Source organism: Dicentrarchus labrax, unplaced genomic scaffold (assembly GCF_905237075.1).
Source record: "Dicentrarchus labrax unplaced genomic scaffold, dlabrax2021, whole genome shotgun sequence".
NCBI lineage: Eukaryota > Metazoa > Chordata > Actinopteri > Moronidae > Dicentrarchus > Dicentrarchus labrax.
This window is the reverse complement of record NW_026136714.1, coordinates 11492920-11513738: the sequence shown is the minus strand read 5'-3', so window position 1 is coordinate 11513738 and position 20819 is coordinate 11492920. Positions and strand designations below refer to the sequence as shown.

General features: G+C 39.3%; 1 protein-coding gene across 6 annotated transcripts in view; it reads right to left on the bottom strand.

Moving 5' to 3' along the window:
* The window catches only part of grid2 (glutamate receptor, ionotropic, delta 2), a 463092-nt gene that overhangs the window by 43475 nt on the left and 398798 nt on the right, over nucleotides 1–20819 (bottom strand). For all 6 annotated transcript variants that reach the window (XR_007887378.1, XR_007887379.1, XM_051421450.1 and 3 more), the window contains exon 13: nucleotides 19527–19722. Coding sequence is in view for 4 of the 6 variants with exons in the window: in XM_051421450.1 (XP_051277410.1) it covers nucleotides 19527–19722 (196 nt within the window). In the remaining 2 variants the exon portion in view is untranslated. The remainder of the gene's footprint in view (nucleotides 1–19526; nucleotides 19723–20819) is intronic.

Sequence of the window (20819 nt, the reverse complement as noted above, 5' to 3'; positions counted from 1 at the left end):
TTCTCTCTGTTTCCTTTTCATCTTCCCTTTGTTCAACTGTATTTTTCATAATGAAGTCTTGTGTTACATTCGCTTGCCTCTGAAAAGTATAAATCATTCCTTTTTTATGTGGTCTTGTGCACTTGTTTTCTTAATCAGTTCTTTTGCACACAGATGATGTTTATGTGTGCATAACACCAAGGAGGGCTCTTCCTTGCTCAGCTACGCAGCGCCAACAGTAAGCCCTACACAGTCAACACAATAAAGACACCACAAAGCTTGTCAAGCTACTAATTACATGAATTATGTTTACTGTATCACCTACTGTATTGCTTTACATGACGTGAAGTACTACTTAATCATCATTTATGCAATGTATTAAAATAAAATGTTTGAAATATTTTAGCAGCACAGTAAATTGAACATATTGCAAAAATTTCTGCCAGCTGTGTTACTGGTAAAATCCCATGACTTGTATTTAATTGTGTCTTCATGTATATGTCTTTATATTTCTCTGTGTTCAGACCAGGACCTCTACTTTGAGACAACTTACAAATGCACCCCCAGAAGGTCACTAGAGGTCACAGGTTTAGCACACAGAATATAATATAAGAATTAAAAGAGGAAGGTTTAATTTATCTGCAATTACATTTTCTAATTTGAAAACAAACTTATGTTACAGGGCTCCTGTGCATTTTGCACGTTTAATTGCATTTTGAGATTTTGTCTCCTTGAAAATGTCATTAATCTGGCATTTGTTGTGATGAGTTGTTTTTATTATGTTATTTTTTTTTACCAAGCACTGTGTGCTTTTATTGAAAAATCATGTCTGTGGAGTAAAAGTCCTCCCACAGGACAATAATATCCTTCGATAGCTCGATCTATTCTGCATAAAGCAGCTTATCTGATGTGCATTGTTGCTGTACCCCAGACACATAATAAAAAGGGCATTTCAATAAAGATGTACAAAAATCTATTCCTCTTCTGGTCGAAAGTCTAAAAATACATTGGCAAAACTAATCATCATGGGAGGTGTAGGAGCAAATCACAGCTGGATTGAAGTCATTCAGCTGTTTCATGTGGAACCGGTATTTGTTGTTCCGATGAGGACAACTGGAGCAGAAAAGCTTCGGGTGGATGTTGCACTGTGAAGTGCTGCTGAATGAATAACATGGACGGTAACAGATTGGACTGATTGAATCCCACATCAAAGTGGGCAACAAGGTCAAGAGGAAACTTCAAAATGTCTTCTTTGCTGTTTCCAGAAGAGGTGTCCGAACAAGTTTGTGTTTTTCCTGAATCAGGGAGGAAGGGATGTACAATTGTTGCATATCTTAGGTTATGGCTCAGGTCCATGGTAAGGGTTCTTTTTGCCTGGAAAACAAACAGGTGTGGGACCTAACATTTGTCCTCATCCAAATCTGTCTTTTGTATTATAACTAAAACAAAATTTGTCTTAAGCAAAACATAACACACAAACAAACCAAAGCATGAAAAACACAGGAGAAAAAGTTTGGAAATACCAAGGTTTGCAAACACATGCAAAATGAATACTCCTATTTTGCATTTAATTTTCTTTGTTTCTTTGATCTTGTCTTTAAAAAGGGGGGGAATCAACACTGTCAAGACCACTGCACAGCAGGGTGGCCAAGCTACGGGCAACAGAAACAGCTTGAAAAAGAGAGACAGAAAGAGAAATTAAATCTGTCCATGATGAGCACAGACGGTGACAGAGGGAGACAGACATGAGTGCAAGTTAAATGTGAAGAAAATACATAGCATGTTGAGACTTGCAGATGAGATAGAGAAAGCTGAACATGCAAGTATCTGTCAGGCTTCATCTCAGAGTCATAAGCATATCAATAAGCTCATTACTAACACCTAGAATATTTTGCATTATTACTATGAAAAAAGTGACCTTCAAAAGATTTTACATGAGGCTCACAATCTCTAACACAGACAAACACAACACTATTTGCATGCAACATGCTCATGTCACTGCTTTCAGGTTCAAATAAAGAAATGAAAATGGTCCAGAGACATTTCCAACTCGTCCGGTGCCAGTTCAATTGTGACTGTATAAATGGGTTTTTTGAGCTTTCTCTTATTTTCTCTCTGTGGGAGAATAACGAAGCTACTCTCAGGCACCATATTCTCACTCCACAACCATTCCCACTACTGTATGTGAGAACTATTTTTCTGATTTCTTTTTGCTATGGTTTTGTAGTAGTTATGCTGTAGTGGAAAACACATTGCTCAAAATCAACTTTGGAATATTTTACCATTCCAAAATTCAGAACCAAGGAGGAGAAATATGCCAGTACCAGCATAACAGGACATGACCCTTTAAGAGACAGAACGTCTCCATTCATCCATCCATTTGCCATCCACTTATCAATGAGCTGGTCCTACTTCAGTGGGTCTGCCCCCTTTCTCCCCATCCACTCAATCAAGCTCATTGGACATGCTAAATATCTGAACTGTGTCTGCCACCTTGCTCCTCTCAGTGTGCTGGATCAGTAACTGACTTTAAGGTCGTCCCAGATTACTGAGCTCCTCAGCCTGAATGAGAGCAGACACCCTGCGGAGGAAGCCTCATTCAGCAGCTAGCAAATGTCTGCACTCTGGTAATTCTCCAAATTTCATGACCATTGGTAGGTGTCAGAAGTAAAACAAGTTAATTAAAACTTTTTGCCTTGTGGCTCTCTTACCTGCCACAGTCAACTGCATCATAGCAGTCGCTGCACTTGACTCAAACCCTTTGAGTAGCCACTTCACTTACGGGGTGTTTAATTTCACAATTATACTGCTTGTGAGAAAGATCAGCATAGATACATGAAATCATCCGTTAGGAAAACGCTCAATATCCTGATTTGAAGCGCACAGGACATCTTTTTCAAAGATGAACCATGGCCATAGAAGTGCTGATCTTGATCCCAAATGCTTCACGAACAGGAGCAAATAACTCCCCAGAGATCATAGTCCAAAGAAGCTAAAAGTACAACGTACCACTTTAACAACTCTATGGTCAACACTCTGCAGCTTCAGCATCAAGACAGGATCATGGATGTCTACTGCCAGTTTAACATCTTAGCTTCCAAAGTAGTTTTGAGAACATAAAGGCCTGATTAAATGCAGGCTGCAGTGTTCGGCCCACCACAGAGGAGCTGCCAGCCCTCCTAAATTAAGTTCATCAGCCAATGGTTTCAGTGGTGAGTTTTGGTGCCAAATGGTGTCAGTACAGACCCTTCCACACCACCAAGGAATAATTGCTAAGGAAAACACTGGCACATATTGCAGGCGGATTTTGTGTGTGCACCAAAAGCTGCTTTTATAGACTGGATTTCTATTGAAGCTTCAGCTTATCATATCACTTGTATATAAAAAAAACCTTGCATATGTTAATGTGGAAGCAATACAGTCTGATTTGGAGGAGTTTTAATTGGAACCCTGGGAAAGAAATACTTATGAAGGCAAGGAGAGAAAATGATGACTGATACACTCAGATGCTTTTCCAGCAACAGATTTAGGTGCACGAGCGCTCTCACACCATCAGTCACTGTAGCTCCGTCTACTCCCAAGGGTAATTAAATGGAGTGACTTTTTTCTTCTCAACAGTTGCTATTTATCGCAGAATAATTTGAATTTCTGCAGAAATTTCACCTGTAGGACCTGAAAATACTGTTGAAGTAAATTAATGTCAATAAGCCTGACACAGAAGATCTGACATTGGAAAAAAGAACCTTGCTATCAGTTTGCAAGCTGACTGACATACTGTGCCAATACTTCACAGCAGTTCTGTTAATTTGAGTGGCTCCACAGCCACACTCACACAAAATTAATGAACAGCTGGTGTTTGCTAAAATGAATCTTCCAGATCATACGGCCCCATTGGTCCTATGAATTTGTCGAAATTTTAAAGCATCTGCTATTATAATGCTGCTTCACCATCCTTTATCCTCCCGTCCCAACAGTGACTCTGACCCCTCAAAGGCTTCCAGTCACTGTTGCATATGTAAATATTGAGACAGAGTGGAAATATTCTGTTTGTCTCCACTCATTTAGTCAACACAAACAATTGACAGAAGGAAGGGAAAGATCAGACACTAGATTGCCCAGAATTCATTTCATTATGCGTACGGTTCAAATAAACCTGCCTCTGAGTTCAAGTCAGACCTGAGCTGAATGCTAACATCGTCAATGCAAATGACAGTTTCTGTCCTCACAGGCTGTAGGTATACTTGGAAATGTATGCCTTGCAGCTTGATTGGGTCTGCTGTGAAACTGGTTGAGTTTGGCATTGAAGGCCTGCACTTGGCCATTACAGATATATTTCAGTGTCAACCACATGCCCCCATGAAGGGAGCAAGTGCAGTAAGAGAATGATCTCTGCTGTAACTACTGTGAAAGTCCCTGTATATGTGCGTGTGCACCTGAACACACATACATGCTTTCAATTCTCTCCAACTCGAGATGTGACCTAGACACTAGAGTTTATTCCACCTGCTCAGCCTAAAGCTACAACAGTCTTATCTCTCCTTTTCTTCCTCTGGAGGGCCTTTCAAATAAAATAAAGCTGCTTGGTACTTGCGTCCATATGGGAAACAGCTATTCAATGAGGTGCTGGACATCTCTCTTGGACATCTCAATGCTTTGCGATTAGTGAAGATAAAACATGAAAACCTTTCTGTTCTCTTTAGATGGCAAGAGGTTATGTTACTGTGAACATATGTCCAGTGGGCTTCTGAGAAACGTTTTGTAAATGTGGTACAGTATAAGGAGGGCTTCAGTTGAATCCTGAATCCCTGAAAAAAGCCGTTCCATTTAGGCTCTCTATTCAGATTTTTTTTCTCGGGGCACATTAACTGTAAATCATTCATTTCTTGGTGAGTTTCTATTAATATTCACCAATTTGATTATACCCCCATGGATCTCTCACATCTTTTCATAAGCTACTTTCACGTTTTTTAGGAGGTAGAGGTCCAAAGTTTTATAGAACAAAACTGCAGCACTGACATGCACACTTGCATGACTTGGATGATGATGATGATGATGATGATGATGATGATTCCGATAACACAGAGATAAGCTTTAACCCTTTGTTCACACATTCAGACTCAAAGTAGCAGGCTTGTTTTTGGTGTGAGGCAGCTGCTTTGAAGCTCTGTCTCTCACTATCATGACACCTAGACAAAGCCACAAAGTCAGAACAAAATACAATAGCTGTGTAGGTTAACTGCTGCCTCTGCACACAGGAAAATGTCTAACCGCTGTATTGCATCTCCAAGATTGGTCTATACAGATATATCTGTGCAGCTTCAGTTGGTGCTGGTGCGGACACCCACACAGACCTCTCCAAAAATCCTTCATGTATGTTGAGTTTAGTCTGTTTCACTTTGCTGAGTCTATGTTCACTGAATAACCCCTTTTATATCAGCTATTAAATACCTGTTGCCATCACACAGTAGCAGGAACAACGTGACACGGTCTGGCTTGTTGGTGACATAAAGTTAAGTAGGGCACAGTTAATGAATATATATTACAAGGCAATATTAATGCACTGGATCGGTGTCATCGCCAGTGTGATATTAGAACAGAGAACAGCACAATAAGGAACTTTTAAATGAAGACTGTATCACATCCAATTAGCAGCGGGATTCCTGGCAATCAGCGTGACCAACAGGTAAAATGTATTAATCTAATGTATCACAAAGCAAAGTGAAACTCAACTCAGCATAGATTAAATGTATAGTGACACTCACAAACTTCTAGCCTCGGCCATTTCTTTGATGAGATACTTCTTGCTACCACTCTTGATTTATTTCTGGCAACCACGTTGAAATTCGGCAACACTGAATGTTACAATGATCATCCTCTTAGTTTGCATGACCATGCCGAGGCTGGCTGACAAGGTTGTGTGGGTAAATAATAGTAAATGTTGTGCAGAGTTGCATCTTTAAGCAGGTGAAAATGGGTTATAGACCTTATCATTGATTAGATATATTGGGATCTTTTCCCTGTGTTGCTTTAGAGAAATCTCTTACTACCACTCTGTTGTATGTCTCTCTGAAACCACTCTCCCTTCGGCCACACTCCAAATCCTTCCTCCCTCTCTTCCTAGTTCCGCGGACTGTGATGCATGGCTGTCTGTGTTTTCCAAAAGTCCATTAGTTGCTGGCACTAGGCCGCCTTCTCTCGCACAGACAGAGATAAAAACACAGACCAGGGCTTTCCAGCGAGCTGCATGAAAATGAGAGGACAGTAGAGAGAGTGATGGAGACAAGAGAAAGAGACAGAAAGGGCAGGACTGATGAGAAAACACATTCATACCGGCCAGAATCCCAGGACCAATGGGCAGAGAAGAGAATGAAGGGAAGGGGTACAAAAGAGGAAGATGATGAAAACACAGACGGAGAAACAAAATAGAGGAGAGTGTAAGAACAAAAGAGGCAAAAAATGAGCATGCAACAGAAACAGAAAGAAAAGGGGACAGAAAACAGGGACAACGGTGAAAGAAAGCAGGCAGGAGATATAAGAGAGAGAAACGACTGAGAAGAAAAGGAGATGCTTTCCATTGAGAATGAGACCAGTGAAGACAAAGGAAGACAGCAAAAACATAGCTAAAGGATGCCAAGGAGGAGGAGGAGGAGGAGGAGGAAAGAATGAGCAATGGAATGGGCAGAGGGTGAGGTGAGGATAAGAAAGAGAGGTCAATTGTAACCAGATATCCCGCCACCAAAACCATTTATATCATGCTTTCTTTTTTCTCCCTCCACCCCCTACTTTGTCCCCCTAATTTATCTACAATCCAGTAATTGAACTTGCAGTTTCCTCCTCAAAACAAAACGCAGGGGAGTTACAGTGATTCATCCTCCATTTTTCTTTTTTATCCTCTTTTTATCTTGGAAATTAAGATGTTATCTAATGGCTAGCTTTAGGTTGCAGATCTGGCTATACATGACACAGACCAGGCAGATGAAAAATGTCTTTAAAAAGTTCATTTTTCTCTCTTTTTTTTCAGCAGGAGCATTTGGCCCCTTTGATTTATACTGGTGTCTAACTTTAGCAACTTTGCTCTTTGTGTTTCTATTGGCCTAATTGCTTTTGTGCAGCTCTCCTCCATTATTCTCTCAGCCAATCTCTGAGTGCATTTTAATCTCCTACAGGCCTATAAATGTACTAATGATGTGTATTTATGTATCTTCTTCAGTAATAGACAAAACCCAATCCAAGACAGTGATAAAAACGTTAATTCTATTGCCTTAAAAAAAGGTGGCTGAAACATTTTAATTACACGGCCAACAGCTGGTTTGGAATTGACATCCCCCTCCCAATTTATGGAGTATCAAAACAAAGATCTCTTAGGTATATCTCTGTTTTTTGTCTGCTTATTTTCTCTGGACTAAGTATTTGCCTGTTTGTGCGATTATTTCCTAGCAGTACGTGGCCATCTACCTTCCTTCTCTGGCTCATTAAGGTGAATTGTCTCGTTGAGTTTGTGAGGTATATCATTAAGGACATGAAGCTCATTATTGGAGGTCTTTTATTAGGAAAGAGATATAATCAGAGGCAGACTAATGCTTTTCAATCATACAGAATGTGTAATGAGCAGCATGATTCAGCCAGAGACTGAACCTCTGAACAGTCATCACTACTGAGCAGTAAAAATAAAACTCAGCTAAATCCAAATCACGCACTTACTCACAACAGAAAACCTAGTATATAATAGATTACAATTATTATTCATGTACTGAGTTATATCTTCATTTAAAAGTTTGCTCAAGGGTTCAACTTTTTAGTGACTTTTTATTGAAATGTTAAAGCATACCACTAGGACAAACTCTAAAGCAAGCTTTTGTGTTTGGCAAGAGAATTTTCTTTAGAGCTTGTTTGAGTCACACAGCAATGAATAACTTTGAGTAGGAAAAGTGGAAGATGAAATTAGGCGTTTGCTGTTCTCCTGTTAGTTGGAAGGATGAGGGGTTTCATTTGCAGGGGGGCTGCAAATGAATATGTGCACTGATGTTGCTACCAGCAAATCTATTTGAACAGATTGAAGAAAACTTGGTCATGTTGGAGAAGGATGGGACTCTTTTAAGCCTCTCATATACTGCCTGGCAAAATAAATTATTATATCAAGGAGTACCGGAAACCAAGGTTTACTTTTGTTTAGGCAATTTTAGATCTCCACTTCAAAATCAACACTAGAACTATTTGAAGTGACACAAAAAGCTGCACAAAATGTTACGATATCAAGTGAAAGTGAAGGATCAGTATGGAAGTGCATTAAGCAACACGTCTGGGTTACTTCATTATTAAAACACTTCTATACACTGAAGCAGCACCCATTAGTGGAGCCAACACAGGTCTACAGGTGCACCGGACACAACGTCCTTTATTCTTTATATTTTATATTTTATAATTTCTTCTTTATATAAACACCCACTGAAAGTCACTTTTTCTCTGATTTCCAGATGTTTCATTTCTCATATTACTGCAGTACACTGGGACATCACTGTTGTTACTCTTTGCATGTGTGGAACATGTGTAAAGGTTTTGATGTAGATGTAGAACTTTTTTTTTTATTTTAAATATTATAGTGTGGTGATGTGCCAGATTTGGCTCATAGGCTGCTGTTTGAACATTTATATTCAAGGTAGGCTGTCTTATTAAGAATGGATAGTGGACTTTGTATGTTTAATATTTCCTTGCGACTTTTTTTCTTTTGCTGTGTTTTTCGAAATAGCCATAGACCTGTTTCCATAATTGTTTCCATAATCAATCTTAAGAACAGGTACAACAGCACTATATCCTTGAGGCAATATACCATCCCCAAAACTGAGTTTATCTCAGTGAGACTACAGGACAAGGGTAAGCAAAATCTCTCCTGAGAATCCTAGAATTGAGACTCAAATAGAGTTTCTGCTACACACATTCACTATGTATGTATAGCTACTGTAATTATTACAGATGCAAGGGGCAAAGCAGGACAAAAGGGAACGAGAGGAAAACAGACATCGAGAGGAAGACAGAGAAGAGAAGGGGGAGTGGATAAAGAACAGATTTGAGAGTAAGAAGGTTGTGTGGGTGTCAGATGGATTATTGAGTCTCGGCTGGTAGAAGAGAAAGAAACAGATAAAAAGGCAATTAGGATTCATAATTAGATATGGACAGATAAGAAAATACAGATACATAGATAGATAGAGAAATAGATTATAGAATCATTTCTTTCCTCCCTTATTTCATTTATTTCTGTTGTTATTAAAGCAAACACTTATCTCATCTTCTTACTTCCCTCCTTTGTCTCTCTCCTGTCTCTAGACTCTAGCCTGATTTGTCACATCTCTCGCAAACATGCCAGTTTTTAATTAATGGCCACAATTGCCAAGGGTGGTTTCTATTTATCTTTCTCTATCTCTCCACTTTTCTTATTTAGCATCTATTATTCCCTTATTTCAAATGTCTCTTTCAAACCTTACCATTTCCTTTCCTTAATAAGGAGAGTAAAATTCTCCTCCTTCTGTATTCCTCTTTTCATCTGCTCTCCCTGAATCTGAGTCACAACATAGAAACACTGTCATCACACAGGCAGAGAATTGTAACAGCAGGAAAATATGTTTGCTGTTTGGGCTTGTTGTGTTGAATCCTAATGAGCTATCAGACTCTGCAGGAAAAGAGCTTTCTCTTATTCCTGTCAGAGTGATTTGCACTACTAGAAAATACAGAAAATGAGAGAGCCCAGCAGCCAAAAGGCCATTTTCTGGTCTTAGCTGAGGCTGGGTTATTACAGAGGATATTGCAGCAGTCCTACCCAGGCACAGTGACAGATATATATCAAGCCAGCTTATGCCTCTGCAGAGATCTCATTCAAATCCAATAAAATACATGACAAACACATAAATATGACATGATTTTTTAAAAATCTAATGAAAATTGTCTTGCCACAGCCTTTCCATAACCGCACCATGTCATCACACTGGCTAAGATGCACAATCCCCCGATCTTGACTTTAAAAAAAACAAATGTAATCATCAGAGAAACAAACCTAGAACATGCAAGCAGGACCGGAATGTAGGTAGGGAATTATACAGGATGACAAAAAGGAAGCAAATGAAGGATACAGTATATTATGGAGAAGCTGTAAGAAATACAAGTCACATGGCTTTAGGCAACCTTGAGACCTAAAAGCTTTGTTCATGAAAAGTCAACCTCACTCTCTCAGAGAGGGAGAGGAATCACAAACACAGCGTCTGTGTCCTGTCACCCAAACACAGCTGGGCCACCCTGCTCGGTAACCTTGGCAACTCCCTGACCAATGGCTGGTTGGCAGGAGGTCCTTAAAGAACTGTGACACTGACACACACACACACGCACACGCACAAACACACGCACACACACACACACACACACACACACACACACACACACACACACACACACACACACTCACTCAGAGAGCACCGCTGCCTACAGATCTGTTGTTGACTGTGATTTGAGAGGGTAAACAGGTGTTAGGAGAGGCCTCTCTAAGCTGGGAGCACACCAACACATGCATACACCCACACATACACACACACACTTTTTCATATGCTCTGTTTAAATAACATATTTCCCCGTCCTTGCTTAACATTGCTCTGAGATGGCAGAATAGTGTCGAAATCTTTAGATATCTACATGATCTACGTGATTTTACCCGCATGCTTTTTTCACATAATGGAATAAGGACAGTGGTTAGATGACAGCTGGAGGGAAGAGAGAGATGGAGGGGAGGACAGAGAAAGGGAGGGAGAGGAGAAAAAAGATGAAGAGGATGGAATCTGTGGTCGCTCACTATCAGTCTTCCATGCCTTCTTCCCAAAGCTAACTCTCTTCCTGTTGTGTTTACTTCCTAACCACTACTCCATTCATTAATCTCTCCCTCCCTGCAGTTCTGTCATCATTCTCACCAGCCTCCGTATTTCTCTTCCTACTTTTCATTGTTCTCCCAGCTGCCTCCCTTTATCACCCTTGATGCTTCCTATATTAGTCATTCCTCTCCTTCCTTCTGCCTGTCCATCCATCCATGCATCTACCACGTTTTAGTCCTACTTTATTTTTATGTCCACCATGCCTAAGGATTATGAGTTTGGTCGTGTGTTTGTGTGTGTGATGATTAACTGTGTGTCGACAGTTAATCTCGCATATTACTGGTATGATCAGCCTCATATTCTTCGTGCACATTCCCGACTGTATGCTAAAGAACCTCTCGTGGTTGTGGAGATTCACCAAGATGTCCAACTGCTATGCAGACTCACCCAGTCTGGTGTAGGCCACATTTTGGCCTCTGTCATAGCTCAAAAACTGACGTCCATAGAAATGTTTTGTCTCATATTGAACCTCAGCCTTTGCAGATTAATTCCATATCTTTTCTGATCCACTAAAGTTAGACACAATACGACATGCATAAATCCCTGTTTTTATCCTGGCATCTTGCCTGTGGGAGCCAGAGCAAAAGATGAGTCACTGGCACTGCTGTATGTCACCACTCTGCACGGTCGCTGTGTTAGAGAGGTCAAGATCCACTTGTAAACAATACAATATGCATTGAGAGATGCAGACTCCAAAATTGACTGTAGCTTGCTTAATTCTGATGTGCAGTCTCCAATCTATGAATAGGCAACATCAAGTAAATTATGTAGAATTTAAGCTTTTGTGACTTTCTCAAAAAATTTAGAATTATTTTTTTATTATACTGTTACAAAGCCGCCTGGTTGTTTGTAATGTTCTCAATGAATAACTAAATGTTCTAAATAGATAACAATATTTAAAATTAAGAGGTTTGGACTCACCATCCCGTTATTGTTTCCTTATTATTGTAAGTTTATACAGTTAGGTGACAGTACCATTACACTATTCTATACATCTTAAAGAAAACTATACAAGAGACTATACTATACAAAAAACACGTTATAATAAAAATGTTGCATACATCTACATAAGAAAAGTTAGACTATACAAAAAAACTTTGCAATACTCTGGTTGCATCTGGCTGTTGGCATTGCAGTCAGTGTAATTCTTATTTGTTGCCTGGCGGAGAGCCACACTTAACTGAGTGCACCCTTCTAGTTTCTTCTGTGTTTCTATCTCACCCTGCCTCTTATGTTAATATAATAATATGAGCTGCAAGTAATGAAGTTTTACTGTGAGGAAAAATATGACCCAGTCTGCTTAACGCATCATTGTCATTGAAGGAGAGGCCTCCTTTGTAGTCAGACAAATTCCGCCTCTCCCTGTCTGTCTCTCTAAATCCTCTCTTAAATTTTTGATTGGGTGATTTTTTTTGGATGGCTTTTAGTCCCACTGATTAATGTAGTCAAGAGTCTATTAAAGCAATAGGAAAATAAAGTTTATGTATTAGTAAAACACAGTGTTAAAATCCACCCACATCCTCTGTCTCTGTGCTTGTTCTCCTCAATTTCCTCTCTTTCTTCGTGCATCTTCCACATTTCCACCATCGCCCATTCCTACATGTTGACTCCATCTAGGTCCCTGTCCACAAATTTGTTCTGTTTTTCCATCCTTCCCTCTCCTTGCTCTTCTTTCTTTTCTGACCCATCTACAGTAGTTCCCTCAATCTCCAGCCCTCTTTTAGTCCCTCGCTTCTCCCTTATCGCTCTCTCTCAACCTTCCTAAATATCCCAATTCCCCCCTTCTTAGTCCCCAAGCACCCATTCACCATCCATACCCTCCTCCCCTCCTCCCTTCATCTCTCCTCTGCTGTGTCTCAATTGTCCTCCGGAGTGCCTTGATGGCCTCACCAAGGGCTGAAGAATCTAAGCAGTTCTTGGTTGATTTACCATCAGTTCTATCTGTCAAAGGGAATCAACGTAATGTTTATCATCATCACTGAAGTCATTATGGTAAATTGGTGAATGCTTATAGGTTTACATTATAGAGGTCCTTCCTTCCAATCACAAGATATATGTAGCAGAGGTGAAGAAATGATAGTAATTTCTATCTTAATTTCTGGAGTCATTATGCTAAATGGGCAGATGGTGATAGGGAGATATAAAGTGATGGGCTCATTACAGAATGGAAATAAGCATATGTAAAACAAGTGGAGAAATTTTCCATCATCAATAATATTATATAACATGTAGAACAGGTGAGGAATGGTATCAGGAAAACATTGCCAACAAAAAAACAAAACAGAAAAGTTAAATCCATGTGGCAAAAAATAAATGAAGGTAGGATATATCATTTGGATTTAAGTGAAAATACAAATGAACCCTGTGTGCTTTTGTTGATTGGTATAACCTTATCAACAGAACGGGTCAGAGCCATGCCAGCATGGTAATACACCAAAACAAATTTGAAATTCAAATCCAAAAATGGGTAGTTCTCTTGGAAAAGGCAGTTTTACAATGACAGCAGAAATGCAAACGTGCTTTGGCTGCACACAATATAATCCAAATATGTACATATGTATGAGGCATTTAACTTCACACTCACGGTTTGCAACACACCAGCCTGCCCTTTATTTCCCCTCCTCCTCAGTCTTGATTGGTTGTTAGATACATGCATTGGTGAAATTCTGAATTATCCATATTTTGCCAAAGGCCTAATTGTCTTGTTCAAAGCTGTTCAGTTCAAGGTTAGGCTGGAAGGGTAGTGAATTCACTGCTGCCACATTTAGCTGTGTTATGCATCTTTGTTGAGGAATAGGACCTTTACCAGGCTTTCTTTATTTATAGCCTTGATTTCAGTTAATGTTGCAGTAAATGTTTCAATAAAGTTTTTTTTCTTTTTAAGAAGCTCCCATCAATATGAGACTTGGGGGTAATGATAATATATAGTGCACAAGGACATGTGGGAAAACGCATTTTCTTAAGTGGAACCTTCCCATAGTGCCGCAGAAAGTCATACAGACAGAAAATCATTCAAACTGGCAATCCACTCAACTCTAAAATCACTCTGCAGTCATCAGAGACTCTTGAGGCCTGACAGAGAGTAGCTGTGTCATATATTCACACAGGGACACTTACATCAACCGAGTCAGGTATGTGTGTCTGCACCGGCACGTGTCTGTTTAATCATGCAAATGTGAAGGTTTTAGTGGGTTTTGTGTCTGAGTGAATGCCACACATGTATATGTATATATAAACACACATATACATATATATACATATATATGCATATGTGTGCTATTACTTAAAAGCCACTCAGAGAAACCTTTCCATTTCCCATTCCATTATAGTCTCCTGTGGCATCTGCTGGAATCAATTATGACTAGACAGAAAAAAACAACCTTATATTACTACTGATTTCATATTATGAAAAGACTTTAATATGGACACATGCATAAAACATAAATAGTGTGTACTATGACATGAGTATGACATAGTACTGGATGCTGCAGAGCTGTCTGGTTGTTAAATGTTATTTGGCTGAGGGAGTTTCTATGTTCTACTGTCACTATGATTTTATCTTTTTATAACAAATACATGATGTCTCATATTATTAGCACATCTCATTGTGGTCTGTGTCAGTAATTTACAAGTCCCAGTCAAGGGGGTGCAGAGGTTAAGTAATTAAGAGGGTATGTAATTGATACTTAATTTCAGTCATTACTTTTACAAGTCAGCACAACAGTCAAATGCTGAGTTGTCAGGAGCACCTCAGCTAAAAGGCCTGCCTAATAACATCACACACACACACACACAAAAAGACGGAGAAGAAAAATACTGTCTTTTCGCTCTGCAAGAATAAATAGACATCAAAGTTGAGTAACACATTGCCTGAAATGGAGACGACATTCTATCAAACAGTGACATACACCACACTCGTCATTGATATATATGTGACACAAAGTTAATGAGATATCAAGTCTGAGGAGAAACACCTCTTAGTTTATTGAACACTTGATCATTGACAGAAATGGGTACGATGCGTATATTACCATGTGACAGGCTTCAACCTGCAGCACTTTCCTGGCTTTGCAAGGGTGTGTGTGTGTGCATGCACATGAGTGAATATGTTGGTGTACATGTATAACACACCCTTTCAGACTTGAGAGCATGTGTTTGTGTGTGCATGTGAGTGTTTCCACATGTATAGGTGTGCGATGGTGTGTCACTGATACTAGAGAGAGCTAAGACACTGACCCGTTCTGACATATAATATTATTCTGCTGCAGGGAATCGAAACTGAAAAGGAAGAAAATCCATAGTGCACAGGAGACATTGGTGACAGAGAGGAGTAAGAGGTTTATTGCGAAAGAGAAAAGGCCAGAGAAAGAGGGGGAAAGGAAGAGAGAAAGCAGCATCAGGAGAAGCAGAGAGAGCATGACACTGAGGGGAAAAATATATCAAGTTCTTAACCTCACAGGAATCAAATATAGGGACTGGATTGAAGAAGACAAACACATCCAAATAAATCAAACCAAGACAGAGAACAAAAGATGTCTGAGTCTGACTGTACTCACGGGCTCTGTTAATAACACCATGGCCTTCCAAATAGCCTCCGGCTTGAAAATACTATTAAAGATACTGTTCACTAGCTTTCAAATATATTTGTCAGTATGAGAAGAAATCATAACAGGTTGAAAGTCTCCACTTTCTCCACAAGAAATGTTTTAGGTGATTGTTTCACTTTCCTAACTATTAACTGTACAGTGGAGGCTCATATACTTCATTTTAGCAGACCTTGTGAATAGAAACTGAAAATAAGAGATCACTGAGCCTTTGACAGTTCTTTTTTCTCTATGTGACAAGCTTCAAGGTAAAATGATATTTCAATTTTCTCTGAGAAGAAGATTAATTTACTAAATGTAGAGGAGTAAGTCAGTAAATAGAAGTTAAATACACATTTATAGCACTGTGTTTAGGAATCATTAAATAATAATAATAATTAGAGTTGCATTAGAGTTTCACTGGAGGTTTAAGCATTCAGTCAAACATGGCAACAGTGTCATGGACGGTGTCACTGCAGCAAAAAGAAAACATCAGGTGGTGTCAATGCAGCTAAGAGAGAGGGACAAGCATTAGTGTACCACTAGAGTGCACCCTGTAGCCTTTAACACAATGTAGATGAATAAGAGACTGACAGAGAGATGGGGGTGGGGGTAGAGAAAGGGAAAATATAGTGGTGGGAAAAGAAAGAAAAAAAAATAGAGACAAAATAGAGTAGTGTCAGGACAGAAAAAGCCACAAAAAAAAAAAAAAAAACAAAAAAAAGAACCAGTAAGGCCATGTAAAATAAAGAGAGAGGAGGAAAGAACGAAAGAAAGCATCAAATCAAGGGAGACTCAGGCAGAGGGGGAGAAGGAGAAGAGGTCTGCCTTCTTCTTGCATTTGCTTTCGTTGCTGCTGTGCAGTACTTGCTGCCACTCTGGAGGTGCCACCTATGTCATGTAGAATTTAGCCATGAAAACCAGATCCTTCCTCCATCCTGCTTATGACCAGGACTGTCTCCTGTCACTCCTGCCTGCTCACACCCTACTGCTATTTTATATGACTTACTCATCATAGACAATTCAGTTGCAGTGACTACACTCTAGCTTTATAGTTAATGCAATGTAGCCATATAATTGTTCTTCACTTTACTTTATATTATTGCCATCACTCTTTCTGCTGAAAAATAAGGTATCAAAAATGAATGAATTCCACACTACTTATTACTTTTAGTTAACTCACTTCTTACTTAGAAAAGAGTGGATGAGGTGGTTCAATCCCTAAAAGTCTGCACCAGCATACTTGTGTATTCATCAGATCATCCTGTATAATCTGAAGCTGCAATGACCACGCTAGTCCACTACAAATCAGCGAACTGGGGCTTTAAATTTCCTCAACAGCGTGGTGTCTGTCAGTGTCTTAAACTGGACAGCCTATCCAGCAGTGTCAGCAAACGACACTGTGAGGACATTATCCTTCTGTTCTATGCTAGTCTATGATAATGACCTGGCTTACATAGTGACTCACTTTTTTAATCATCAATACTGAGCAGTCTTACAGCAGAACTGTCAACATTTAAGAATTACTTAAAAGCTATTTTAGAACATTCAAGGGGAATCTTGTCATTCATGCCATCTCGGCGTCTGTCTGCAGCCTTTTATTTCACAAAGGTCTCGCCAACAACTAAAAGCCAGGCTGAGATTCCGGCAACTTCTCTTCTTAGCTTCCTCTGTCATCCTCTTAGGTGTCTTTGCCTCTGCCATTAACTAAGTCCTTAGAGGCTGCTGAGCCCAGTTGTATTGCCTACTTGCCTGTCTCTGGTTCTGGCATGATGCTGGTGCTCCTGTCCGTCAGTGTTCCCCACTGTCCGGGGCATGAAAACTTCCTCCTCTTGGAGGTCCAAAACTCCTGTGCTACCAGTGTAAACACCAACACTCGCCTGGTGCTCTGAGCACACAATCCCAGGCATTCAGGGCAGTTTGACTAAACTAACTAACTAACAGGAGCCACATTTCACAGCAGTTACAGTTGTATATTACAATCATATATAACGTCACTATCTGCTGTGTTCAGATATTTTATTTGGACTAATGACTTGATATTAACTAGCTTGCCACTTACATCAGCCAACGCCACAAAGCCTACCAATGCCAGACCGACACCATGCAGCCAAGCCACAGCCAACAATCTATTGCATCGCTCTTGGCTAGTAAAAAGCGAGCATAATTTATTGTTGGCTAAAATCAACACCATAAGTTGGTCATCATCCTAAAATGTGAATTTTATTTAAATACAAATAATTTAAGAACTTTGTGCATTTAAAATGGAGACATTTTTATCTAGGACTTAACATGAAATTTACACCATATTAATTATGAAAATTAATAATGACATACTAATAAAAGAAAACAGACCTCTGCATGCCAAGTCAGGCATATCAGAGGCTATGTGTGTTCTGTCAAGCTGCTGGTGTCAAGTTGGTAATCAAGAGGAGACATATATTTAGCTTTTATACACACCGCTCTGTTTAGCAATAAAAAACTGACTGAATGATTCTGGTCACACAACTAATTAATTATAAATTTTAAATAAATACCTCTGCCAACAAGTAGTGTGTGAGTGAGTGTTAAGAGTTGTGTGCTTATATGCTGTTACGTGCTTCCTTTATCTCATCATTTTAAAAACACCACTGCCACTTTAATCACTACTCCTAACACTTCCAACGCTGGCTACAGTTCAAGTCTAATATAGTCCAGAGGGAGGAGGGATAAAGTGAGACTCTCACTGGAAGAGAGAATGGCGATGCAAACAGAAAGTGGAATGCGTGCAAATGAGATGCAGCAGTCAGGTATTTATGATGCTGTAATCACCAAGGGAATTAAGTATTTAACCATGTGCGCTTTATCTGTGTACCATTAACATCGTTTAAATAGATTTATCCCCAATCAACACAGACGACCCTGTAGTATGAGCTGTATGGTAAAACAGGTGTGTACAATAAGGATGTACTGTACCATATATGTCAAATAAATTGGGGATGAAGGTTAAAAACCAAATGCACAATTCTTACTGGTACTGATTTAACATTATAGTGAAGTGAAGTATAGTGTGATTTTGATTGAACACCTAATGTTATAGTAGGTTGTATCAGAATATAAGCCTTGTACACATTTTATTACTGATGAGCAAATATTTAGTCATTTTTGCAAAAAGAAACAACTTAAGAAACTCTTGATCAAGTCTTGTGTTTTACTATTTTGGAATTTAAGGGAATAAATGCACTAATAGTTGAACAAATAAATGTGCTGGGGGTTTCTATTGGAACAGACATTTTGGCTCTCATCCCTACTAGTATCATTACATCACATATAGAAATTAAATTATCCCTTTGTGCAATGTGGTGTTTACCAGCTGCCCATGTTATTCAGTGACAACAGCACTTGCACACAGTGTGCTGTGTCTTTATCACGACTTGTTTTATGATTGGTTTGGACATTTAGCATAATGCTCGGCAGCAATGCTCTCAAGTGAAATTGCTGTCTGGGAAAGCAAGGATGCGGGATGAATCTTGCAGTGCGATCAAAACACGAGACCCATTTGGTTTTCAGGGCTAACGTCACCGTGTATACTCACATAATGTTTATCTGTAAATGTAAATGTGGATGTTCAAGAATTCTGATTTGATCCTCTAACTCCTGCTCTCTTCCTTGTATAAAAGAGGTTTAATATTACTCATTAACTGTAACCTGAATGACAACTATCTGAAAGATGTGTACCACTGTACATATGTTAAAAAGACTCAATACAAGTTAGATTAAAAACTGTAAAACCCATGGTGACTGAAGATGTAAGATATATAAGATGTATACATGCAAGTGACAACCTCAGAGACTGAATGTGTCATTCAGGTTTATTTCAATACAACCAAATGTGTTCTCAAAAATGACGAGATCCGCTGTTGGCAAATGATGACTTGCTGCCAATCTGCACCTGCCCTCTGTATTCAAATCCCATCCCAGGTGTAATTTTACTTGGTTTATTTTACTAACCATAGTGATTTTACAGGTATCAGTGGTCCTTAGTTTGCAACTGACATCTAATTAAAAAAGTACTTACCTTGCGAATGCCTTCTTTCGACTCCTCAACGTTATTTTCTCCTCCTCCAGTGCGATTAATCATCCGCCACATCTGGGAGTACATGGGATCTCTCTCAAAGGGGTTCATAGACTTGGAGCGCACCTGATCATATACAGCAGAATCCAACACTGTACCATAAGGCAACTCTGTCTGCTTGGATAAGTCCTGGAGAGACCTAGAGACAGACAAGCGTGTGAAAGAGTTAGTATTCAGATTGTTTCCAGCCATCCATTCATTATAAACACCATGTAGACTCTGCCTGAATCGTCAGCTTCAGATCACACATGGGGCTTAGTTCATCCTCTGGGTATTACTGTTGTGTTGATACTGCAGTCATTACTGTTCTTTGGTGGCTGTACTTGTAGTAATGATGGATGTAGTAATGCCCTGTTTTAACAGCATGCTCCACAATGATAGTAAATACAAAACAATACTGATCTCATCTACAGCAATCATGACACTAACATTGCTTTGATGTGAACAGCTTGTCCAACAATAATATATTACGATATGTAATAGTACATTCTGATTAAAAAACTTGCTTAAGGACACTACGCAGCGATTTCAGCCTTCTACAGTATTCACTCACATTATTTTAGAAGCACCACAACCTGTGTTTTAAAACAAAACCATCATTATTAAAGGACCAGTGGATTCGCTCCACCAACCAACGAAACCCGATTAACAGAGGAAAACAAGGGGCCAAACTAAACACATTTCTACTTTTGGTTTGTCCCTTTTGGGCTAATGTAGAAACATGGTGGTCCAACATGGCAGACTCCGTAGGAAGAGGACCTGCTCGCTCCGTAGATAAAAATGGCTCATTAAACGGTACCAAAAACACACTCTCACTTATAAACTAATGAAAACATACCTATGAAGATTATATTAAAATTTAATATTAATTATGTGATTTTCATTTAATGTCTGCCAATAGAGCCTCCTAAATGTTACACACTAGACCTATAAGTGCACATTTAGGATAACATTTGTATAATACAAACACAAAAACAAATCCATTTTGACAGGGAGACAAAAGAAAGAGGAAACATATTAAAAGCATTTGACCTGCATTAAATCCCTAACTGTGGTGCTGCTTGGCAGGAGGGGACATGAATGCTCAAGCCTCTGTTACTGTCTTGGTAACTCCCAATGATAGCTGACTAGGTCTGAAGAGGAAGGCATTGAACAGTACACATGAAGTATTCATTAAGTGGCCAGCTGTACGGCGGTTCACACTATCTCTCCTCCCACAAATGAAAGATTTAGATC